This window comes from Magnolia sinica, chromosome 17, assembly GCF_029962835.1.
Source record: "Magnolia sinica isolate HGM2019 chromosome 17, MsV1, whole genome shotgun sequence".
Taxonomy (NCBI): Eukaryota; Viridiplantae; Streptophyta; class Magnoliopsida; order Magnoliales; family Magnoliaceae; genus Magnolia; species Magnolia sinica.
Window position 1 is genome coordinate 68,906,891 of NC_080589.1, and position 25,751 is coordinate 68,932,641.

General features: G+C 39.0%; 2 protein-coding genes across 2 annotated transcripts; one reads left to right on the plus strand and one right to left on the minus strand.

Annotated features, from left to right (window-relative positions):
• The first annotated feature begins 9,468 nt into the window (after positions 1 to 9,468).
• On the plus strand, positions 9,469 to 16,655 carry LOC131231116 (uncharacterized). The gene is made up of 3 exons (XM_058227210.1): positions 9,469 to 9,635; positions 9,752 to 9,813; positions 16,262 to 16,655. Exons 1-3 carry the CDS (start codon positions 9,578 to 9,580, stop codon positions 16,388 to 16,390), a joined length of 249 nt encoding a protein of 82 aa, XP_058083193.1. The 5' UTR covers positions 9,469 to 9,577; the 3' UTR covers positions 16,391 to 16,655.
• Positions 16,656 to 18,294: 1,639 nt separating this feature from the next.
• On the minus strand, positions 18,295 to 25,539 carry LOC131230322 (probable phospholipid hydroperoxide glutathione peroxidase). Its single transcript, XM_058226179.1, has 6 exons — positions 25,217 to 25,539; positions 22,894 to 22,970; positions 22,427 to 22,488; positions 22,217 to 22,335; positions 19,624 to 19,791; positions 18,295 to 18,442 (listed from the first exon to the last, which is right to left on the minus strand). Exons 1-6 carry the CDS (start codon positions 25,268 to 25,270, stop codon positions 18,410 to 18,412), a joined length of 513 nt encoding a protein of 170 aa, XP_058082162.1. The 5' UTR covers positions 25,271 to 25,539; the 3' UTR covers positions 18,295 to 18,409.
• Between the last annotated feature and the right edge of the window lie 212 nt (positions 25,540 to 25,751).

Genomic DNA, 25,751 nt, shown 5'->3' on the forward strand with positions numbered 1-25,751 from the left:
ATATACTAGACTCTCGTCTTTTTTTCACATGCCTAGAAAATATCGACGGCTATAAATGCCTCTTTTCGTTCTCTACAGGTGCTCCTAATACGACGGCCATAACCCTTGGTGCCTGCCAGCTTGAACCCATATGAACCTTCTGGAAAGAGCTGTAGCCTGTATAAATAGCCATCAAGATCTCCTTTTCTCACTACCCTTCTTTCAGGTTGCAAGAGATCTAAGCCGTCTGTATCTTTTTTGGTTGGGTGTGATGGGATCTGATCCGTGTCCTTAGATTATGACTCTTATGGCCCAGTCGCGCATACGCAGGGAAAGCAACCTAAGCATGCGTTGATTGGTCCGCCTAAGCGAGGCCCATTTGTGGTGGGCTTGATAAGCTAAGGACTGGATAAGATCCCATCTGACCCACTTAAAAAAAGAAAAAAGAAAAAGGGCTAAAGGATAACATGACTATTTTGCCCTTGTTATTATGGGTTTATTTTACTCTACAACCATAGTTTTATGGTTAATTCGTATGTGGTAAGTGTATATTTTTGTCAACGGCTGAATCTAGACCCTTTATAAAGATCTTGTTTTTATTATTATTATTATTCAAAATTCAATTTTGAGATTGTCTTAAATGGTGTGAACGTTTTTTTACTGTTCTCTCATGTACCTTGATGAGGCCCACTCAATCTAGATCATTTTCATTGTGAGAAACAAATCCATTTATGACCTGCACCACCTTTGCAGACTAGGAAACGGTCTTCTGTTTTTGGCATTCGTGGTTCGGTAGGGCCGGGTTACAATGGAAAGGTTTCTCGCAATGGAAATGGTTCAAATTAAGTGGGCCTCTTCAAAGGACACATGCTAGAATGGTAAAAAACAAATGCTAACATTATTCAAGACAATTTTAAAATTAAAATTAAATTTGTAATTAAAAAATAGTAATATATATATATATATATATAGGGAAATGATTCTATGCAGTCGAGCTCATGAGGTCGAGCTAGTTGGACCCCACCGTGATGCGTGTTGAACATCTGTCCCATCCATCAGATGCACCATTTCATGGTGGGTCTCGGGCTTAAAAATCAAGTCAATTGATGACTTTTTGAGCCACACCATGTACAAAAGTTGAGAGGGGCTACCCTCCCATTAAAACATTTATAATCATTTATTGGGCCCACTGAGATATGGTTCACAAATCCAGACTATCCATTGTGTGCGTCCCACTTGGATGAGTGGTTAGACCTAGTTTCAGATGCATCCAAATTTTCAGTGGGCCCTACCAAGTGCTTTTATATGTTTTAGGCATGTCATCACATGATTTTAGATGGTATGCCCACCTGAGTTCTATATATAGCTGATTTTTGGGATATCCCATGATTTAAAGGGGACCCATCAAATGTACGGTGTTGATGTTCAACACGCATCATGGTGGGGCCCACACAGCTTGACCTCACGGGAAGTTCCAATGAGCTAAGCATAGAACCATTTCCCATATATGGACATACATGCCCACGTGTGGTATTATAAGGTCAACTTTGTGAGAACTTTTTATGAGGTCCAACTGTATAGGGTTCCCTTTAGGCCATGGGTAGCTCAAAAATCAACCTGAGTCATACTATCTAAAATCATGTAAAGACATGCCTAAAACATATAAAAGCGTTAGGCGGAGCCCACTTGAGTTTTGGAGGCGGCTGAAACTTAGTTTGACCCCTCATCCGAGTTGGACACACACAATAAATCAGCTGGATTTGTGAACCACATTTCGATGGGCCCAACAAATGATTATGAATGTTTTAACCGGAGGATAATCTCTTTCAACTGCTGTATGTGGTGTGGCCCACCCAACTCTTGGATTGACTTGATTTTTAAGCCTGTGGCCCACCATAGAATGGTGCATCTGACTGATGGGGTAGATATTCGACACACATCACCATGGGGCCCACACAGCTCGACCTCATGGGAAGTTCCTTGAGGTCGACCTCATAGTACCATTTCCATATTTTATATATATATAGGGCAAAACTAAGACCTCTGTATAAAGGGTCCAGATCAAACCAAGACCTCTCTGCGACGGGTATTGCATAGAGATGTTCATGATCATTATCATCATCCAGTATCATGCACTAAATTGTACACATGGTATGCACTTAAATCAAGCAGTCCAAATTCAGGGGCCCATGGTAGATGGGTAAGAAACAAAAAACCACATCGATTGAACCGTTCTAAATTTAGATCAATGAACATACACACACACACACACACTTAACTGCTTTTCATCAACCATCCATTCCATGTTGACCAATTGGCCCAGTTGAACATTTGTTGAGAGTAATGTTTAGTTGATTGAACCATTTCAAATGGTCTAAATATATGGACAGTTTCTGTACAAGTTAGATGAATGCCAAATTTACAAATCCCAACTGCATACGTATGAAGCATCATACTCCGCCAGAGTACCAAATTTTTTCTCATCTTTTAGTAACTTACTGGACTTTAAGTGTTGGGCCAGGCCCAAAGCCCATGACAGGTATTAATTGTTAGGTCCACACCATTGGCCATGTAAATACCAATATTATAATTTATATAAATCAAGTCTAAATGGTTTCCATTCCAACGGTTAGGATCGTGGGACCGGCAATGGATGGCCCATCCAAAGGTTTGCCAGGCGGCCTGAAAAGACGGCTTTATATACATCTCAACATATGGACGGCATCTGTACAAGTTAGATGAATGCCACATTTGCAAATTACACCTAAGTGAGGCTTGCTTTTGTACTTAGCCATGTGGTGGGCCTGATGAGCTAAGGACCGGATAAGATCCCACCTGACCCACTCAAAAAATAATAATAATAATAATAATAAATAAAGAGCTGAAGGATAAGATGACCATTTTGCCTTGTCATTAGAGGTATGTCTGGCTCTACAACCATAGTCTTTTGGTGAATTAATATGAAGCCGGTGGATATTTTTGTCAATGGCTGCAACTTTGCTCGAAAATCCTGTAACCCTAAGCCACGTGGGCCACTCATGATGCTTGTTTTATATTCACTCTCTTCACAGGTTGTGCCAGCTCATATTACGAGGTGAGTTCAGAGATTAGATGGATTGAAAACTTCCAAACTCAAGCAAGCTACTCCTAGAAACAGTGGGATTGAAAGCATATGAAGGGATTAGATGGCATATATATAAACATCACAATAAGCTTAAAAAAGGATTTAATAGCAGGCATTTCTATCCACATTTTTCTTATAATGTGGCCCACTTGAGATTTGGATATGCTTAGTCATTGGGCACATTGTTAGGATATGTGGAGCCGATGAAATGTACTATTCATCTAATCAGTACTTTTGCATTCATAATTGCTCACATAGTTTTATGTAAACACTAGTTCATTTAGAGTAATATATATATTCTATTGTAAAATAGAGTTATCATTGTATCGACAACTTATATTTTGTGTATTTTTTTCCCTTTTTCTTTTGAGCATAGTGGATGTTTATGAATTCATGAACGTACCAAAAAGGAATCACGTAAATATTTGTATTAAGGTTTGTATCTCTCTCTCTCTCTCTCTCTCTCTCTCTCTCTCTCTCTCTCTCTCGATATTGTTGTGTGTGTGGTCTAGAAGGAATCTCTCCTCCCAACACTCATGTCATAACATGAACTGCTAAATGGATATCACATGGACATTGCAATGGTCCATGTTAGAAGCCGTGGAAACGAATTCTGAATTTAAATCACACCAACAAAAGATAAACACAAACAAAGCAAATTATAGAACACATGATTTTATGTGAACAAAACCCTTATGGAAAAAAATCACAGCATAAAGCGACAAACAATCCACAATAAAAATAAAAGTACAAGAGATATATCAACTTGCAAATGTGAGAATCCTTATCAAAACCTTAACTTCCCTCTATAACAAGCCATTCAAGACCCTAATCTCACATTATATATATATATATATATATATATATATATATATATATATATATATATATATATATATATATATATATATGGTGTTATACTCAAAATATGAAACAAATCATGCAATTACGTAAAATTGCATGTGCCATTGATCTAAACATTGTTAATCGAGTAACCCTTAATTGATCGATCGAATATACTCAAAAGTGTTCAGGGAGTTAATGTAATATCCTAGATTTTTGCTAATTTGGATTTGTCAAAAATTCTTGAAAATTTTTTTTATATACTAGCCCATGTTGTCACCTACTGACCCTTGACGCTCGAAGTGAGCCTATCCATGGCTGGTACCGATAAAGAACCGTACAAATAGGATTGATCAACCATAGAAAACCAACAAATCCGAACGATCACTTAAACATCGAGTTTAGCCCTATAATTTGTTCACATAGGGCCCAAATCTAGCCAACCTATCATTGACTAATCGAGATAACCATAACTAAATAAAGACATACCTAAAGTCAAGACGGCTATGGGTCGGATCTTGATTAATAAACCAAATCAATCAAGTTACTCCTTTAGCCTAAAAACCAACGGTTTAGGGTTATTAAGACCGAATCGCCATTTCCGCTAATTATAAATAGGGCACACTATGAACGTAGTTAATCTAAACCCTAATAATTGTGCACAAAAAATCTTGATACCTAATTCATTACAGAAATGTCCTGATTTTTTAAACAAGCTTTAGACCGCTTGTTAGTGGGCCACGACTTTTGAAACTATACAATAATGTTTATCTTGCTGGGCTTGACGTCTATCGCGAGTGAAGAATTAAGATAATACCCAGAACTGTGCAACTTAGGCTAGAGGACGAGTGCTTAAAATACGCAAATACCTTAGGCTGAGGCCTAAAACTTAAATGAAATAAACTTTTCGCTCTTTTATGAAGTTGTTAATTTTCAACCGTCAGATCGCAATCAAACTCGAGGTATAATTTAAAGATATTTCCCTGCTCATATCTGTATAGCCGCGGGCCCGTTCGACTATTGGTGACCGTTGAAAAGACTTCTGATCATACCCGTCGATCAGCGCATCCAAATGACGGGCGATCATATCCATACGTAGATCATCATTATAACTAACTATCATATGATGTATGTCAACTTCTACACCCCATAGTGGGCCCCAAATGTTAGAAACAGCTCCCTTAAGGGTTAATATAATGACTAAAGGGCCATTAGGGCCATATGCACCAAATCTAGTGCTATAAATAGGGCATTTGGGGGCCTCCTTTGCTCCCATACGAATTTCACACCTTATGAGAGAAAGAGAAAAAGGAAGGGAGAGAGAAAGAGAAAGAGAGGAAGAAAGGAAGAGGGTGAGGTTCATGATGCTTGCTTGATCTGGAATTCATTCGACAAAACCTAAGCCATTATCATTTTTCTCTGTCGAATCCACCCCTAACGCACGATCGAAAGTAATAAATGCTTCCGACCACCTATTTAAACTATCTTGTGTTAGATTCTATGAATCTTACCTACGTTTTCTGATTTGATTAGGAATTGATATTTTTCCTAAAACTCCAACCCTAAAGGCGCTAAGTCGGACAAATCATTGCAAACATGCGGACTATTAATTATAGGTTACCTTTTATCGACCCCTGAGGAACCAAATAACGATCATGTACCGTGATCCACGCTTAAAACTTAATGTGCTATTTTATTTGAAATAATTTGCAAATGTTCTATTTTATGAAATTTATTATAGTCCATGTGTTCGATGAAATGCCTAAGTGAACTTAGGACGCTAAATGCTATACATGTGTTAATTGTTAGACTTATATAAATGTGTAACTCCACTAATGCTCATGTATTTGATGAAATGTGCATGTGAACTCGAAAGTAATAACATGCAAATGTAACGTGGTGATTACTAAGTTGCAGAGACATATGATTTCTCCCCACCTCGAAAACGTCGACTAACCGCTTGAATTAAGAAATGGCTCGGTCCAAGCCGGCCACATTTGGCTTATCCGATCGACCCGGGTTGAACTTGGAAGACCGAGAGTAGCTGGACTACATGGCATGCTCATGCCAATGTCGGTTGAGCCGAAGTGCCCAGGTTGACCGAACTAGCTCGAAAGTTGACAAATTGTTTGAAGACCTTGGATTGAGTAAACTTGAAAGGAACCTAGAGTACCCACGTTACCAATGGATGAGTCCACTTTGAATTGCAACTAGGAAAGAATCCGCGAGACTCATGAGCCGAGCATGGTGGTATGGGACACCGTGTCCGAGCTGTCGGCCTATGTTGGGGTGACGAGCCTCCCCGTAGTGACCATTAAGCAACCAAGGAAGCTGTGAATCAGATATGCTTAACTGCAATGATATTGCAATCGTCTCGCGGGTGTATATGGGTGACGACTCTTATGTAGATCGCGAACACCCTCTTCTCGTCAATGAACTGTCTAAACCTGTGCGTCTGGACTGTGTCATTCGAGTCCATAGTGATCGGTTGGGCCGGTTGATCGGGCCAATGTTAGTTTCTTATCGATGGGGGAATCAATGAGTCGTCTAACCTTGTGCGTTTGGACTGTGTCATTCGGGTCCATAATGATCGGTTGGGCCAATGTTAGCGCCTTGTTGATGGGGAAATTGTCGAACGGGTCATGAACCCGATACCGAATTTTGAGAAGCAAGTTAGGAGTGTTTCCGCCACTCCGAGCCTGCAAACCAATTGAGACTAAGATAAGATGAGGGTACTTTAGTTTTCCTAAACCACGGGGTGAATAGAATTGATGAGATGCTTAGCTACTAAATTAAATTTCTTGCATTGCATTAGTGAAGAAAATGTTCATGTCACGACTTCATATTCCTTAGATTGGTCAAAATGCATTTGAAATTTGTTGTTTCCTTTGATATCCTTACCTGTGCTGATTGGATTGATAACACGCGTAACTCATTGTTATTGGTACCACTGAGTTAGCTACTTACTCCCACTTGGGACGGTGTTTTAAAACACCAAGTAGGCATATCATTGATGCAGGTACTAGTGAGACCTTAGATAGATAGTCTTATATCGGGTTGTGCCATTGCCATCATGTTTTGAAGAATTGGGCGTAAACTGAAAGCTTTACACTTTAATCGTCTTGGGTATGTTGTATACTATGACTTATATAATCCCATTTTGGATGAACACCGCCATGAAAATTGTATTTTTGACTGTTAGCCCTATTATTCTAAATCTTTCGTTATTTCTACTGCGCTTTGGATCCGCTAGGTTAACTTGCGTTACTATGACTATTTTTTATGTGAATCTGAATGAAGACTCATGCGCATTTTATTAAGTTAACACCTGGGAACTCGGGATCGGAGTTTATGTACTTAGGTGCTGATTTTCGGAGTGTTACAGTTAACAAGAATTTTTCGAATTATGTCGATCGCTCAAACCTCCAAGATCAATCGATCTAACTTGTCCAAAACTATCCAGAGACTAATCTGTTTAATCTAGGGTCTTTTAATTAATCGAGTAACATATTCAATCGATAAAACTCTCCTATTTATGTATAGATTGAAGACATCTAAACATTAATCTCCATGGAAAATAGGGTAGCTATGATGGATCCCTAACCATAGTCTAGTAAGCTCTATCCCTAGCTTTAACCGGCCTAAAAGGGCCTTGGCCTTGGCCAGAGCCAATGCAAAAGGCCATAGCCTTGTCCTGCTAAGGAAAAGAGTGATATGATGCAAGGTTTAGAATATTTTGGAATATCTTCTAATCCACAACAAGTCCCAGCAGATTAATAGTTTTGATAATAGAATGTGATACTTAATCCAAATTACTTTTAAACTAAATATAGACACATACAAACACATTAAATTGGATGAGTCATGAGCATCTTCAAATCACTCAATTCATTTGCATAAGAGTGCCCCATGTGATGATGGGACAGGGCTAACAAAGAGGGCTAGCCATTCATCATTGACCCCAGCCTAGCTTGACCTGAACATAAGGCCTAGATTTCAAGCCCAGGCTTAACTCTTGGGCTAAGTTTAGAGAGCCAAGCCCTAGCCCTAAACCAACAAGGCTATATCGCCGGGGCAAGTAATGCACCCGTCCCCATTGCCACCCCTAGTTACAAGGGTTCCTAGTAATCGGGTTGTGAAGTTCTCAACTTTTCGCAGCTAGTCCTACGAGAAAATATTTCTCCTGTTTTGAATCCTTCATATGCCAGAATCCTGACATAGATGATTTCATCAGCGGCAGTGGATTGGTTTAAGTTAGGGCCAACCATAACACACTTCATTTATTAGAATCCCGTTTCTACTTGCAACAAGCTGAAAAATCTTATTTTCTAGCATTGTGATTGGTCCATCTCATCATGAATGTTGCCAACACTACTGCGTTAAATGCAGTGTGTGATAATGTGTCCCAGTTAAATTATAATTTCTGTTTGTGGCAAATTGAGAATCCAAATTTCATTTATTAAACAGAAAATAGACTGTGATCGATTGCCTATTACCCTACCAAACCCACTTCAACTCCAACCATACCATTTGTATATCTGTTGACTTGTTTTGGGTTTTGGGTAGGGTTGGCTGGGGTCATTTGGCTCAGCCCACTGGCAAGCTGTATGAGTGGGGTGGAGTGGGTCGGAAGGGTTGGGTTAGGTAGTGTCGAAGCCAAGCCCAACCCATCTTCTAATGTGAGCCTGACCACTGCCTATTTAGCTTGCCCAAATTAACATCACAAGTGACCAAGTATAATTGGTAAATAAAACCACTTCCAAGTGATTTTAAACTGTCCATTCTTTTTGTCTAATGGTGGCCCACTCAGTGATTTGGTTATGCCAACGACTCTGACTTCCAGACATGCGCACTAGGCCCAGATTTCAAGGCTGTCCCACCCTAATAGTCAGATCACGCTAGGGCACGGGAAGGGCTCGTCCTTAGCTTGAACAGACAGGGGCTCTCAGTAGCCATTGTGATGTATGGGTTTTATCCGGACAGTCCATCCATTCTCCTATATCATTTTTAGGATCCTTACTCTTGCTCCAGTGATAGACTCTCAGAAGTTTTAACACCTGATCTAGGGTTCGAGTATCCATATGCGGTGAAATCCCACTATGGTGTGAGTGTGTGGGGATGTGTATGCGTGTGTAAAAAAAAAAGGCCACTAATAACAACATGACACCCACCATTAAAAACTTTTTTTAAGGCCCACCATTATGGTTAACTATCATCCAATCTGTTCATAAGGTCATATGGACTTGGATGAAGGGAAAATACAAATATCAGCTTGATCTAAAACTCCAGTAACCCTCAAATTTTTTTTTCAACCGAAAGCATTTAATCCCCACCGTGTGGTCCACTTGAGCATTGGAACTGCCTTATTTGTGGGCTTAAAACATAAAATGATATAAAAAAAAAATGGATGGACGGTGTGGATAAAACCAATTAATCACAGTGGTTCCTCAGGGTGGTACCCAATCCGAGTCACGCCTGAAGGCAGTGTCAAATGGGCCAGGGGAACTCGTCCTAGCCCAACCCTGGCCCACTTCAACTGAATTTGGGCTTCACCTCCTTCTCATAAATACAGTCCTTTGGTTTGGCTGTTAGGGTTTGGTGAGAGCGAGAGAGAGAGAGAGCGAGAGAGAGATGTCGAAGAAGAACAATCTGGCGCGGCGGAAGCGGCAGCACGAATTCGAGCTACAAAGTAACCCTTGAACTTCTCTTTATTTACAGTCTTGCCCTCGTTTCCTTCATGTATTTTTTTTTAAAAATAAAAATCCAATTCCTTTTATTTATTTATTTTGTTTAAATGAAAAACAGAAGAGAAAGAGGCAAAGGAAAAGAAAACACAGAAGCTGCAGGCAAAGAAGACGAAAATGAAAGTAATTCTCTTTCCATTTTTTTCCTCTTATTTTTCTAATTAATTCATTCTTTTTTTTTTAAAAATTATTTATAATAATAATTATAAATTTGGAGGTTCTATTTTGTTTTCTGTTCGTTTTGCCTATGTCGACGATGATGCAGGACCCACTCTAGGTTGCCATCAACTGGGGCCCACATGCTTCCAGTGATATGAACCGTCCATTTTCTTGGTAGTTGGTACTACAATGAATAAGCTATTATCCCATAATCACGCTTCTGTGATGATTCTATCCTTTTGAGTTTTACGGTTGAATGCGAGCCGCTGTAAATTTTCTTGTCATTGTCCTGAGTTCATCTACAGATAGTGATGGTCACAATCATCTGTTCAGCAGCTTCAGCTTAAGTTTCTCACGGTGGCCCCGTATGTATTAGAATCTATAACATGGACGGTTCCGATCATTGACCAATCAGCATGTGGGGCCTACTCATGGGATCCTGGGTCACGACAGAGGCAATATGTGCTTAAAGTACAATGATGGGTGAATCCCAATTCAAATTCAGGATGGATTTCCTTCCTCGCTCCATTTCCTTACTGAGTGAGAATCCAGACGCAAATTAGAAATGGTTTTGGATTTTTTATGTCATGACCAATTTGAGATTGTGTTCTTGTTCCTATCACCCCATCCATGGACAATTGGAGATTGTGGGCCTTCCGACTAGTCAGTGTATGCTTGAGTATGCTGAAGTCGGAACCCAAATTGTAAAAGGTCCACTTTTGCGTTTCTATATTTCTTGTTTCGTATATTTAAATTCAGTGGGTCTTCAAAGTAAAAGGATGTTTTTTTCTCTCCTTGTAATCCATCATTTATATGGCCGTTATAATAGTTTCGAAGGGCTCCTGCGCCGTACGTTATAAACTGCATGTGATGTCCATAATAAACTTAATTGCAAGGGTTCTAGTGTGGGTAATTACTATTATAATATGGATATATGTGAAAACAATAAAAATGGAAGGAAAAAAAAAATAGTGATTTCGAGTGCTACTCGCTCAGAGGCCAAAAGTCCTAACTCATCTGTTTCTGTCCTATTTTGTTGCCCACCAATATTGAGATGACTCATCTGAGTCAACTAGGTTCTGTATGATATTTAGAACCATTAAAGACAAGAACATGAAGAAAAATAATAGTTGTTATCACTGATTTAACCCATATAATGATCACTATGGGCGCAATTTGTAGATCAGATCAGGTTCTTTAACAGTACATTCTATCTGATTTTATTTTATTTTTCTAATTTTAATTTTAATTTTTTTTGGGTATTTTTACATGTTTTATGGTAATACAATGGTCCACTGTAATACATTATTATGGGTCATTAAGAAGTTGGTGTATGTGAATAACATCTTGCGATTTGTCATTTCCCAAATGATTGGAATTGGTGGTAAAATAAAGATTTCCGTATACTTTCAAGGTTCGTATTGGATGTAGTATTGAAACTATTAGTATAATATTGCAGAAATAACCAAGTTATGTTTTCCTTTCTTAGCACTCTCATAGAGGGATGGGGCTTGAATATGCAATTATAGTTAGTTTAAGTTGGACTTGAAAGAAACATAACTGCAATTTGAGTCTAGAAGGGTGGAATGTCTTCTTCAAGGTGTTCCGTAACGGTAACGGTGGCCGTAACGGCCACCACCGTTACTTTTACGATACAGGGCATAACGGTTGTTACGGCCCCGTAACGACCATTACGGTTTCTCTTTTTTATTTTTTTATTCATTGAAAAAATCCCCGAAAAACTTATATCCGCCCCGTATTGTTGATTAAAAAGTATAAAAACCTGTATATGTTCCGTAATAGACCATTATAGGGCTATTATGACCTTTATAGGGGATGTAACGTGTCGTTAACGGCAATTACGGATCTTTTTTTTTTTTTTTTTTTTCCATAACGGCTGTTATAGCTATTATGACCCCGTAACGTGTAACGGTTGCCGCCGTTACCTTTACGTAACGGCCTTTACAGCCTCGTAACGGCCTTTACGGCACACCATGGTCTTCTTTTATTTTGAAAGGAGGCTCAAAAGGTGTTTTTCTTCTTTTTCCTATTCTTTGAGATATCTTCGAGATTGTTGAATGGGCCTTTCAAGCCTAGAGACCATTATATAGTACTTTATTTTAATCAATTTATGTAATAGTCTATTACATCATGCCTATGGGAATTTCGTGCTCTCATTGACGGTCCCAAGCCTGAATAAAGGAGGGTTGCGTTAGGTCGGCAGCTGGCATCAAACTTATGCCATAACTTCCATCATGAATCTGAACTATATGACATTCCAAACTCATGGTAGGATGTTCCCTATAAGCAACACGCTGCATTGGAACTTGGATGTAGTGAGAAATGGGCAAGGGTTGGGTAGGGTGTTCCTCAAAAGTGATGCGTTGCAGCAACGCCAAGTTGCCATGACAAGTAGGTGAGGGCTCCTATGCCATTCTGGACATGTGCAAGTAAAGAAGCTGGCGCAGGAGAATGGGATTCGTCTTGCACATGGAATATAGGAACAGTGACAAGTAAGGGTATGGAGTTAGTAGATACGATGAAACGAATGAGAGTTAAGATAGCTTGCATTTAGGAGACCAAGTCGAATGAGGGCTGAAACTAGAGACATTATATATAAACTTTGGTATATAGGAAAGGACAACAATAGGAACAGGATAGGGATAGTGGTAGATAAAGATTTAAAGGATGAAGTTGTAGATGTTAGGAAAATAAGTGATAGGATTTTATTAACAAATCTTGTGTTAAGAGAGGAGATAATTAATGTTATTAGTGCATATGTACCTTAGGTAGGGTTCAAGAATTGAATCAAAAGACAATTCTAGGAGGATATGGATGGACTAATGCAAGGACTTCCGCACGGAGAGAGGATATTTGTAGGAGGAGACTTAAATGGTTCATGTATGAAAAGAAAATAGCGGATATTAGAGCATACATGGAGGATATGGTTTTGGAACAAGAAATGAGATGGGGGATTCTATCCTTGATTTCATTTTGGCATACAATCTAACTTTAGCAAACACATACTTTAAAAAGGGAGACAAACATTTAATAACTTTAAAAAATGGATCATATACAAGCCAAATAGATTTCTTTTTTACTTGGGAAAACATAACAATCAATATATAAGGATTGCAAGGTTATACCAAGAGAGAGTCTGACTATGCAATGTAGGTTGATGATTATGGATGTTTACATTAAGAGAAGGTAGAAAGGAAATGGAATTAATAGGTGTCCAAAAACTAGTGGTAGACTTTAAAAGGAGAGAAAACAATGTGTTTGGAATAACTTGATGGAAGAAGGAAAGTGGAATGTTGAGGAAGAAGTAAATAATATTGGATGAGATGGTTGACTGCATTAGGAAAGTCGCAAATGATATTTTAGGAGTATCTAGAGGGAAAAGCCAATCATATGAGGAAACTTTGTGGTGGAATGACAATGTACAAAAAGCAATTTATGAGAAATGATCATGTTTTAAAACCTGACAAGGGATTACAAATGATGAAAATTTTGAACAATAAATAAATGTTAAGAAGTCTGCTAAGAAAGTAGTGAGGCTAAACGTAAGGCTTATGATGATCTTTACAATATATTGGGGACAAGAGAAGGTGAAAAAGATGTCTTCAAACTCAAAAAAATAAGAGAGAGGAAGGGGAGTGATCTAGATAATGTTGGATGCATTAAGAGCAATAACCAAATGTTCCTAGTAAAAGACAATGAGACCAATGAAAGGTGAAGAAGCTATTTCTAGAACCTGTTAAGTGACAACAACTCTGAGAACACAGCGATAGAAGGAACCATAAATGATGTCAGATACCATAGATACTTCGTAAGATTATGATGTTTGAAGTGAAAGAAGTTTTAACAAAGATGAAAATAGAAAAAGCCCTTGGACCAAATGGTATACCAATAGAGGTTTAGAAACGTATGGGAGGTGCTAGGTTATTTTGGTTGACAAAGTTGTTCAACAAGGTTGTAAGATTGAAGAAAATGCCAAACAAATGGAGGAAAAGTCCGTGGTACCTATTTATAAGAACAAAGGAGACACATAGTTGCAATAACTATCGTGGGATTAAACTTATGAGCCATGCTATGAAACTTTGTGAGAGTGATTGAGCAAACACTATGGCATGAGATGAATGTATAAGAAAATCAGTTTGGTTTTATGCCCAGCATCTAACATTGAAGCTATAGACAATTGATGGAGAAATATAGCGAGAGTAGGATCTCTACATAGTCTTTACTTAGAAAAAAGCATATGATAGGGTCCATAGAGAGTTAATTTGGTAGGTGTTGGGAATGGAGTCTTAAGAGGAGATGTTGAAATTGTTAAAGATATATATGAGGGAGTGACAATAATGTGAGGACCACTAGTGGAAAGACAAGTGAGTTCCCAATTACCCTAGGCTTACACCAGGGGTCAGCATTGAGCCCGTGCCTTTTCGCTTTAGTTATGGACGAGTTAACGAGGCATTTGCAGAAAGAGATCCAATAGTGTATGTTGTTTGTAGAAGACAATTTTTATTGACAAGATGAGGAAGGGCTTAAACACAAAGCTAGATTTATGGAAGGATGCTTTAGAGTGTAAAGGATTTAAAATTAATTAGACTAAAACAAAGTATATGGAGTGCACTTTTAGTAATAATATGGGTGAAAATGAGGAATTAGTTAAGATTGCTGACCAACAAGTTTCACAAAATTACCACTTTTGATACCTTGGGTCAATAATTCATGAGATTGGAGAGATTGAAAAGGATGTTGCCCATAAAATTCATGCTGGGTGGAAGAAATGAAGATGTGCCTTTGGAGTTTTATGTGATCGTCGTGTATTGCTCAAACTGAAAGGGAAATTTTATTGCATAATTGACCATCCATGCTTTTTGGACAAATGTTGGACAGTTAAAGAACAACATAGATGAGTTACCTGAAATGAGGATGTTGAGGTTGATGAATGGCAAGATGAGGAGGGACAGAAATAGAAATAAATGGATTTGAGGGAACTTAGGAGTAGTACTAATATGTAATAAGATGATGGAAAGTAGACTTAGATGGTTTGGTCATGTGCAATGGAGACCAAGAATCACATCGGTTTGGAGTGAGTTAATACAAATTGAAGGTTCTAATAGGGCATGGGGAAGGCCCAAAAGGATGTGGGTGGAGGTAGTAAGAAAAGACTTACCTTTGGTCTAGCTGAAGGTTTGGCCTTTTATAGAGTGGAATGGCAGAACGGGATTCATTTAGCTAAACCTAATTAATTGGATAACATGTAGATGATGATGATGATAATGGTGATTTAATAAAGCCTTGCTTTCAATGCATGTGTTCAAGGGAGGAAAAATAAAATAAAATGAAACTCTCCATGATAAATTGCAGCATCAATTCCTAGGAGTCAAGGGCTCATTTGGACACATCCTCCCGAAAGGGCATTTGAGGCCCAACTGCCATTTTGATCCAAACAGCAGTTGATGTTGTCCTTTTGGATGCACTTAAGCAAATCCTTGTCTCATCTCCCATTTGAAAAAAATAGGTGCTCAGGAGTTGGCAAAAAGCAAAATTGATTTGTTTTTTATTTTTGCGAAGTGGTCCAGAAGAGCAGGCTTGGGGCCCCCTTTTTGAAGAAGTGCATCGCCATAAAGGGTGTTAGTGTTTTGGATTCGAGTAGTTGGAGGTAGGGCATGGACGATCATATCAAGCCTAAAAAATGAACCAACCTTTGGATCCGCTACTGCTTTCCCTCCTGTGGGATTTGTTTTGGGAGGCACATCTCTCTCTCTCTCTCTCCCTCTCTCTCTGTGCAAATGACCACCAAACAAATATTTTTCAAAGAATCCAATCTCTCACATAACCAGAACGTTGCTATCAAAACCCAGTTGTTTTTTTTTTTCCTCCGAAAGATAAAACCCAGTCCTTGTTGATTGACATCAGTGTAAAATGAGGAAGAAAGGCCCTTTCCTAGGTTTGTTCAGCACGACAGAATATATTATGCTATGAATGTTTATGACATTGATGTAATCATCATAGCTTTTATGTTCACTTCATTTGTCTTTTAGTTTTGAAAAAGGCAAAATTATCATGAGAAAACAATGCACTAATTATTAAAATTCTTAATTGTGGTTTGATTGCTTATTGCTAAGGGTGCATTTGGTTGCACAGAATATCATGATATTTCATGATTAATCAGTCTAATTTATTGCAAAATTCAATGATATTAAATGAAATTTGGTGCAACCAAACACACCCTAGAGAAGAAAAAGGAGGGAAATGTGATTTGTAGTAAATGCAGTCCTACAATGGAGAGACCCTTGACTTTCAGACAATTGCATTTCGTGGATTCTTTTTGCATTATTATTATTATTATTATTTTTAATTTTATATTTTAATTGTTGGGTTTTGTTTTGTTGGTATGGATTAGATCGACCGCAACGACAAAAAGAAAAAGAAGGGTGCCGGCGGTTTTCAGGTTGGTAAGAGAAAACTGAAGACCAAATTGACGGCATTGACCAAAGCCAAAGCCGCCCAAGCAATGGAGCTCGATAAATAACTTGGGATTTCGGCAAATGGGTAAGTTTCTTGCAATCAATCGATGCGAAGGTGGAGTTGGGAAATGATCTTTTAAGCCATGCAAAGTAAAGGAAGAAAGGTGGTTTTCTTTTGTTTTTATAGTCTTTGTTATATCTTTGTAGTTCTTGAGCTTTTGCTTCAGATATTAAGTTGACATGAAATCCATGTTTTAATGAAAACCGTCAACTGTCTGAATTCAACAAAGAGATGTCCATTAATCACAATTTTTTAAAGGGTTTGTGTGATTTGGAGAACATGGCCTATACCTGATGGGCCTGCAATTTAGATGGTTAAATTCATTTCATACATTTGCGTTTATTTGCTGGTTTTTATTTTCATCTATCATGAATGTTTGGGCACACTCGATGAATGGCCTGAGTTCTTGCACAAAAACAGCTGGCTGATATCTGCCTCGGGCCAGATTTGGGCTCGGGCTGGGTAATATTTATGGGCTGGGCTTGGGTCTATTTCTTTTAGCCCGGAAAGGACCAGACCCCATGCTCAGGCCTAAGTTTTACTTTTCAGGATAGGCAACCTCAGCATGGCCTAGCCAAGACCATTTATGGAAATCTGGGGGCCATTCATAATGTAGGGGCATTTTTACACCAGGATCCAATGGGGTGGCTTGTGGAATGTAGGGGCACACTAGGGGTGGGCGGCTTGTTTGAGGCGAGTGGATCATGTGAGGCGATCCCCACCTGTGTGAGGCAAGTGACTCATGTGAGGCAGAATCCATGTGATGTAGGGCCCATGAGGGGGTTTCAGCCGAGGATCTAATCCATTGGATGTAGAGCTTGGGCTATAAGATAAATGAATTGATTTGAACGCTCTATCAATTCAAGCTTTTAGAGCAAGTGTTTAGCTATGGGGTGATTAATACTGGTGTATTTTCACACCGGGTTCGAGTGGAGTGGCTTGTGGGATAGCTTTGCTGTTACCATGTCCTGAATCAAGATATGGGTCTACCCAATAATCATGTGGGCCCCTCTTACATGGACATTGGATTGCAAGTAAAAAAGAAAGAAAGTTATTTGTGAGTCACCTGATTGAGCGTACAAGCCTAGTTCTTGTTTCATGGCCTATTAACAGTAAACCCTACCGGATGAAAGGCCCATCTCTTGTGGGTTGATTTTGATGAGAGTACCCAAACCCTACCCATTTAGAACTTCTGGACCTAGACATGCCTTGTAAATCTGAATTTTTGGAACCACACAATCGTCCGAACCCATTTGCAACCAAACAAATAGAGTCGACCGAACCCATTCGCAATCCTACAAATAGTTTTATCGAATGCCATGAAATCTCACACACATACTAAGTTAGAACCTGCATTGCATTGACGTATCCTTACCCGCTGATAGACCTACTTCAAAATAAACTGTCCAACCAGCTGGTCCCTCTACAGGTGGAAAATGGCTCAAAATTTGAAATGGTCCTATGAACTGTTACAACAGTCAACTGTCCAGATCCAATGAATAAATGTCTATCAATCAGGGGTCACAAATCATCATCTAATCAACACTTGTCCCATCTATACTAACCGGAATCGTCTACAACAACCAAAGGGAGACCCAACAAATAGATGGTTTAAATTGTTGATTGAGCTGATCTTCATGTAAATGATCTTGACCATCCATTTCATAGGAGATTAGTGTGATAGTTAGAATCAATCATCCCATCTGAATAACTTTTGCAGAGTAGCCCATGCCATTTTATCCGCACCCAATGGACCATCCAGATCCATCCAGATCGATCATTTGGACTGGTTATGTGTCTAAATAAAACTAACTACACACGCAATCACACCACAGTAATTATAAGAAAAAGAGGGTCATCACATCTTGATAAGATATATAACTTAAACATACATCTCGATATCTAGAAAACTAGATAATCATACATCTCCTCCTTAGAAAACTAAGGAATTATAACAAAGAGGGATCTCACAGCCCTCATTAGAGGATCAATCTACTATTATAAGTGCTCTTATATCACTCTTCTATGAAACCCCCAACAGCTTCTTTATGTCCTCCTGCAAACATAACAAATAAATAAATAAAATGCATCAGACCATAGATTAAAAAGAGTCATCCCATAATTAAGAGCGGGTCCACCACACCAACGTCCTGGCCTGGCCCACAGGCCTATACTCGAGCTCAGGTTGGGGCCTCATGTTCTATAACTTTGAGTACAGATCCAGCCCATTTATTTTTTGGCCTGAAAATCAGGCCCGAATGCAGCCTACCGGTTTAAAATTAAACCCAAGTCCTGTCTCTGCTGGGTTAGCCTGAGAGCCTCATCGGCCATCGGCCAGGCTGGTCCAGCCCATTGACATCATTAGCTTAATCACAATATATCTACAAAGAGAAAAGCTCCATTGCTCTCATAGCACTATTAAGTTACACCGCTCCCCGTTGCATTGAGACACAGACAATCTAATCCATTGATCTACACATTTCATGGGCTACCATACAAACATCTCATCAATCTGACAATCTTAACCATCTAATCAGTAGCATTTAATATTGATGGTCAGGATAATTTACACAAAAATAGGTTCAATCAATCATTTAATCCACACATTTCATGGGGCTTATCATGGATTGATGATCATCCAAGGCTTAAAAAAGAGTGGCTATGAGAAAATACAACCAGATTTAGGATAGACTAGATCATCCCATCAGTGTGATTTCTGCATAGTAGCCCATGAAATGAATTCCAGATTAAATGGACGGTTCACATTGATCGATTGGACTGTCCAAATGACCGAATAGATTCAAGCCTGTGCTTCTGTGGTAGAGGATGCGTTTCTGAGGTCTATGACTTGCAGTTCTCTAAGAACAGTGGAGCATTTCTCATCTACTAAAAGCACCACGTATAGGGTGGTGACTCATCTACTGTACACGTGGAAAATGAGTGCATGAATTTCCAATCTAAAAATGTGGGTCTCACTTTGAATAGATCAAGGGGGAATTACATTAATTGAATGATCTTAACCATACAATCCATGGCCAACAAATACAGCCAAGAATGTCGGTTGTGGTTCAAATTCAAGCAAAAATCAGATGGTTAAGATCATCCAAGCAGATCCCCAACAACAAGGGGTTCCACAAGTTTGACAGCCTGGATTGCTAGATCACTCTCCATTTAGAAATTGGTGCTAGGATTTCAGAGTTGTAGCACAAGTAAATAACATTAGTGTTTTTTTTTTACCTCAAAGCTGAGAGGGGTAATTTCAGGTTTGTAGTGGTTCACAACGTTTCCGTCCTTGTCCACGAGGAACTTAGAGAAATTCCACTCAATGCTGTCCCCAAAGATACCGCCTTTGCTTGACTTCAAGAACTTGTACACTGGAGCTGCATCGTCCCCATTTACATCAACCTTAACACAAAACACAAAATGGATCACCAATGATGATGATGTTGCTCAAAAATATGAACATCTATCATGAGCTATGATGAAACTCTGATATCCCAAAAATCAGCACTCCACACCAATAGCAGTATTTTCAAATCCATCTATATCTTGAATAATCATCAATGAATTTTTGATAGTAACAGATATCATATTCATACAAATAGGAGTGGAACCCCAAACATCAGAGTGCGTGATGCATGTATGCATCGTATTCATTACCATGGTGATGTCCTATAAAATTGCAGTAATGTATACATCATTATCATTACTGTAGCTATCTTGTTTGGCTTTATAAATCCTATTTCGTGAAATGCCAATGGTTCGGGATGAATTGCAGTTTCATGAGGATTTGTTCCTCAAGGGCCTAGGCCACCGATCGGTTTCTGGGCATGTGTCGAATACTAGGACATGTGAAATAAAGTCATAAAAAGACTCCTCAGTCCTCAGTGCATCACCGAAAGGGTTGGGCACATCCATCAAGAAAGGTCCGAGAATCGGCTATAAAAAGTATGTGTTTTTCTCTTCATTCACTGTAGAAAGGACTGTTCTTTGCTCAGTTCTCTTCCTTAGAGAAACTAGTTTTGCTTGCAGCAGTTTGTTTTCAGCTAGAATATTGTGTCATGCCTAAGCATCGTTGTATGAGAGAGCTCCCTCAATGTTAGGAGATCTGACTACCTATAGGCACCCACAGGCCGTTACAGAAAAAATGGCCAATAACAATCCGTAACAGGGCCGATACCTTACAAAAAAAAGAGAAAGGCGTTAGGGCTGCTATGGAGGCCATAACAGCCATTATGGGCATATCGTAATGGTAATTATGTTGTATTTGACGTCTTTAATCAAGTTTTATGTTTCCTTTTTTCGTTCGGGATTCTTCCCAAGGCTATATATATGGGTGTAAATGGGATTAGGAATTATTCCTAAGGGTTTTCAAATTTGTCCAAGGGTCTCAAAGGGTGTAGCAAGGGTGAGATTTGAGGCTGTTCAAATTGGGTAAGCTCTTTTTTTTTTTTTTTTTTTTTTTTGCTTTCATAGTGATATCTGTCACTTTGTGCCATGGTTTTTCCCCGAAAGGGTTTTTCCACATTAAAATTGTTGTGTTCTCTTGGTGCTTGGTTTGTGCGGTTGGATTACTCTCCTAGATTCACCTTTGTGTGCTTCCGTGGTCCCCCAACAAATTATGGTAGACGTTACAGGGGGCGATAACAGCCCGTATCGTAACAATAATGATGGTGGCTGTTATGGCCATCATTACAGTTATGGAACACCTTACCATGAAAATCACCTGGCACAAAAATTAGGTTGGTCTGCTCATCAAATGGGCCGCATTGTTAGAATCAATGGATCGCTAATCGTCTAACCCAACATACAGGTCAGTGGATTGTCCTGATTTTTTTGAGAAGGGTGATCCTTACGGTGGAGCCTACCATTTTCATGGTATAGATGTTGTACAAAAATGCTATATCAGTGGGAAAGATGGGATGGCACCACAAGCTGCGATGTTGTTGCCTGTAGGTGATCAATTCTCCAATGGTTGCGTATGAAGTAAGACATAGGGTCCCATCATTGATGTGGGTTTAGAATCTCTATCTGTGTTTGCCTCTGGCTTTATTTCGATGTTGAATTGAGATGAATTGCTATACTTCAATTCCATAAAGTGGAAATGACAAGAGTGCGGTTTTCCCCATTCTACGCACAATGACGGACTAGCCCCAAATAACAATTCTGGTCATTTCGAGTTAACGTGAAATGTATAGAGCTGCAACTAAGGTCTGATCATCAACATGAATTGTAGTGTTGCCTTCTCAATTTTGGTCACATCCTCTACATCTAATGGAATTATTCCATTTCAGTTCAACTGAGCATCCAAACGCATCGTCAGTTCAACTGAACACCCTCTGTATGTCTTGAATCTTGATTTGTGTTTGCATATATGTGTTTTCTCAATCTTAGTTTTTGTTTACATCTATGCATCGCAATGCAAGATTGGGGACCTTCTACCCAAACAGTAAGGAGCACATGAGTACAGGAGAGATGAAACATTCTCACTATCTTTAGCTTTCAGCATGGGAAATAAGATCTGCGCTTGATTTCATGCCCCATGTGCTCTAGCTACTATGATTAGAGATCTACAATTAAGAGGAATGGAAATACACACTGGGTTTAAATAATGAGGAGTTATTTAATGCAGTCTCAAATAATGGGACCCGTCATGTGGCATACATATAATGAAAAATCCAGTCCACCCAAAATCAGATTAATTAGATGATACTAACCTCCGATCAATGGCATTCGGACAGTTGACTATTTTCCATTTCGACTGTCCATTACATGTCCACCAATCAGCAAGTTAGTATCGTCTATGCAGTGTGATTTTTAGTTCAAGTACCTTGTCGAATATGGGGAATTCGGCTTTGAAGCGGGTGCAAACAAAATCCAAGATCTGCTCATTGTCTCCTGGCTCCTGTGAGCCAAACTGATTGCATGGGAATGCTAATATTTCAAAATCTGTGGCAGGGTGAGAGGAAATCAGTGCTTACGTTCGATGCCCTAAAAAAAACTTTAATAAATTTAGGTAAGAAAAGGCATAGATCCAAACCTTGATTTCTGTACTTATCGTATAGTTGATTAAGCTCTGTGTAATTTGAGTTGGTTAACCCACTGTAACAATGAATTGGCAAATAAAAATGAGATGTATTCAAAAATTGTAATGAATCAAGATAGAAGACTAAACTGGAATTGAAGCTTGCATTCAAGCAGTTGATTAGGGAAAGAAAAAATGGCAGCGGTAAATCCTTGGAACCATTGTTTTAAGACTTGTCTGAGTTGGGTGTGATTGGGAATCAGCACTACCCAATCCGACTCAATTCCATGAGTCTCTTCCTACCTCCAACTCATGTGAGTCACGACTCAACTTGAGACCGAACTAGTCGATCTGAGCCTCTGAGTCTAAAAACTATGCTTGGAACAGCCAAAGAAATGGATATATAAAATAAATAGATTTCTCGAATGAAGTTAACAAATATCAGATAAAAATCCATGACAAAAAAGACAGATATTGCATACCATTGAGATGCAACATTCACAATCAAGAGGACCTTTCCCTTGTAAATGCTAAGATCCACATCGTTTCCCCTTGCATCCTGTGGAAGAAAAACAAAACCCATCAATGATAAAACTACGCAAAAACAACCATTTCAAAACTAGGAGTGTGTTTGGATGCAGTATCATATCATTTTGCAGTTATTAGTGTAGTGAATTTACAATAACCAACTCATAATTTCCTCAACATTCATGTTAAGTTTCTGGAATCCAAATCAAAATTACAACAGTTACAAGTTGGAATTGAAACAAACACAGATGCAGTTTGGGGCATAGTTTGAAAACTTGGTGACTTGGATCAACACTCAGCCAAGTCTACACAACTGGGAGAGAAATCAATCTGGGTCATCATGAAACTCGCAGGTGAGCTCGACTCAGTTCAGATTCAGGCAGGCCGTGATGTAGGACATTAACCACTTGCTCTAGAGCATAACTAATTAATCTCTGTCTCATAGCCCAGGCCCGCCTCACACGGGCCCCCCACCCCGAGTGTGCCCCTGCATCCCACAGGCCACCCCACTCGAGTCCGGTGTGAAAATGCCCTTGCATTAGGCCGACTCATCGAGTTGGCTCGCCTACCTGGTCAACTCGACACAACTGGCCATGACTTGAATCGAGTCATTCGCCAAGTAAGTTCATTCATATGCAGTTAGTGGGATTCAAACTCCCAATCTCCTATTGTTCTAAATAACTATCTCAGTGAAATATTAATCCCAATATAATATTTTAAACATTGAATCGAGTTAAATTGAGTCTTCGTGTCAACCTGACCTGGCTGGATATCGAGTCCAGTCGATTTTTAAGTTCAAATTATGACTTTGGGGGGCTGCGATACAAGAAAATATCATTAGTTTTGTCATTTCCACTAAACTGGATGTTTGCAACTCAATTCACTCGTGGATCCAAACAACCTAAGGGTGTGTTTGGATGCACCATCAAATCGAATTGCAATTATTAGTTTAATGAGATAAGAATAACCAATTTGTTACTTCGTTTCGTAGAATTCATACTGGTTTGGGCTAAAAAATGCAATTATGTTTCTTTGAAGTTGGACCGTGTTATGAGAAGGATTAAAAGGTTAAAAGAATCGGTGACTTGACCCGACTTGTTTGGCTTTGAGTTGAGTCATGATTGGCCCAAGTTGGGGTTGAATCAGTCTGACTTTCCCGAGTCGGGCATGACTCGTGGTCTCGAACCAGATCGGGTCCAACCAAGTCCCAGTTGACTCGGCCGAGTCTTAAATCCATGGTTATGAGTACTACTTAAAAACACCAAATTTGTGCATTTCCTACCGACTAAACTCACGGTTCACAATACCATTTCTGCATTAAAAAACAGCCTAAAATCTGTGAGAGTTGTATGAAAATGACATCAAAACATGTTTAAAATATCATCACATACTGTCTGATATATATCTGACTCTTAACTCGGCTACTATGATATATTGACTCTGATTCTCAATATACCCTCACAAACAACAGTTTCCTACTCAAGAATAGATATTGAAATTACAAGCTTTGTCAAGCCACTACGTGTGTATATCTAGGACGTGAGATCCAAGCCATCCACCAGGTGGGTCCCATCATCTAGGTTCCATGGACCAAAAAAACAGTAAGTCTATTCATCAAGTAGCCCCTTTTTCAGAAATAGCCTGATGGACTTTAACTTGTCAAAATTCTTCTAATATGTATATTTGTTTCATAAACATTGGCCCACTTGATGAGTGGATCACTAGACTGTTTTTGGCCAGAGCATCTAAATGATAAAGACCCACCTGATGGACGGATTGGATCACAACCTGTGCAGGTAGGATGGTTAGGATTTTCTCATCAAAATTATTCTTTAGGCCCATAAGAAATCCATCATGGCCCCAAAAAATAGATAGGTGAAATCATCAATAATCCCTATTTCTTTACAAATGAACCTCTACCGTCCATTTTGTAGGTTAATGATCCAACCGTTAGCATCATCCGATTGCTGTGATGCTTACATAGTATCCCATGAAGTATGTTCTAGACGTAATGGACAGCTCCGATCGATCTCTTGGACTGATCAAGTACCCCAATACCACTGCAAGATCGATAACTTACAGTGCTCATAGAGCACTGTATCATTTCTCAAAAGAAAAGAGAAAATCCCATAATAAAAGTAAAATTACAACAGAAAACAACCTAATCCAACCAAACAAAACCCAGAAAAGAAAAAGCCCAAAAGAAAAAAAGAATATATATATATATATATATAATGCGAAATAGAAGGACAGCAAGATCAAATTGTGCTTGCTAACCTTGACGGTGAAGTCATAAATCGATCCTTGGGTCTTCTCAGGTTGGCTTGCCATTGCAGAATCCGATCTCAGCGTATAAACAGAGCTTTTCTTGGAGTAGAAAATGGCAGAAGGGATGAAAAACAGGGGAGCCCTGTTCTAGCAGCAGAAGAGGAGATTTCCAAAGAGAAGAAAAGGGGTTCTTTGGGAGAGGAAGATAATCAATTTGAGAGACTAAAAGAAGAAACGATTTCACAGAATCTGCTGAAATTTCTGCAGCGGAGAATTCAAAAGATGGCAGTAGAAGACGCAGAAGAGCAAGAAAACGATAATGCATTACTTGGTTTCTCCGACACAGATTTATAGGATTCAGGCATAGTATTGTAGTCCGCGGATTACTGAATTAATTCGTTTTTTGTTAGTTGGGATAGGTGTATATATGATCAGAACCGTTAAGAAGGTATGAATCACTGTGGTTAGTCTGTATAGGAAGTATAAATTTCTAAAATGATCTTATCCGTTCGTAAGTGAAGTATCACAGTGATTAATGGTTTAC

What these genes read in the sequence shown, in the direction of transcription:
- LOC131231116 (XM_058227210.1), top strand. Translation starts at nt 9,578, where the DNA reads ATGTCGAAGAAGAACAATCTGGCGCGGCGGAAGCGGCAGCACGAATTC. An exon ending in GCACGAATTCGAGCTACAAA is followed by an intron (nt 9,636 to 9,751) that starts GTAACCCTTGAA and finishes AATGAAAAACAG; the next exon opens with AAGAGAAAGAGGCAAAGGAA. An exon ending in CAAAGAAGACGAAAATGAAA is followed by an intron (nt 9,814 to 16,261) that starts GTAATTCTCTTT and finishes GGTATGGATTAG; the next exon opens with ATCGACCGCAACGACAAAAA.
- LOC131230322 (XM_058226179.1), bottom strand. Translation starts at nt 25,270, where the DNA reads ATGGCAAGCCAACCTGAGAAGACCCAAGGATCGATTTATGACTTCACC. An exon ending in CGATAAGTACAGAAATCAAG is followed by an intron (nt 22,336 to 22,426) that starts GTTTGGATCTAT and finishes ACCCTGCCACAG; the next exon opens with ATTTTGAAATATTAGCATTC. An exon ending in AATTCCCCATATTCGACAAG is followed by an intron (nt 19,792 to 22,216) that starts GTACTTGAACTA and finishes TTTTGTGTTAAG; the next exon opens with GTTGATGTAAATGGGGACGA.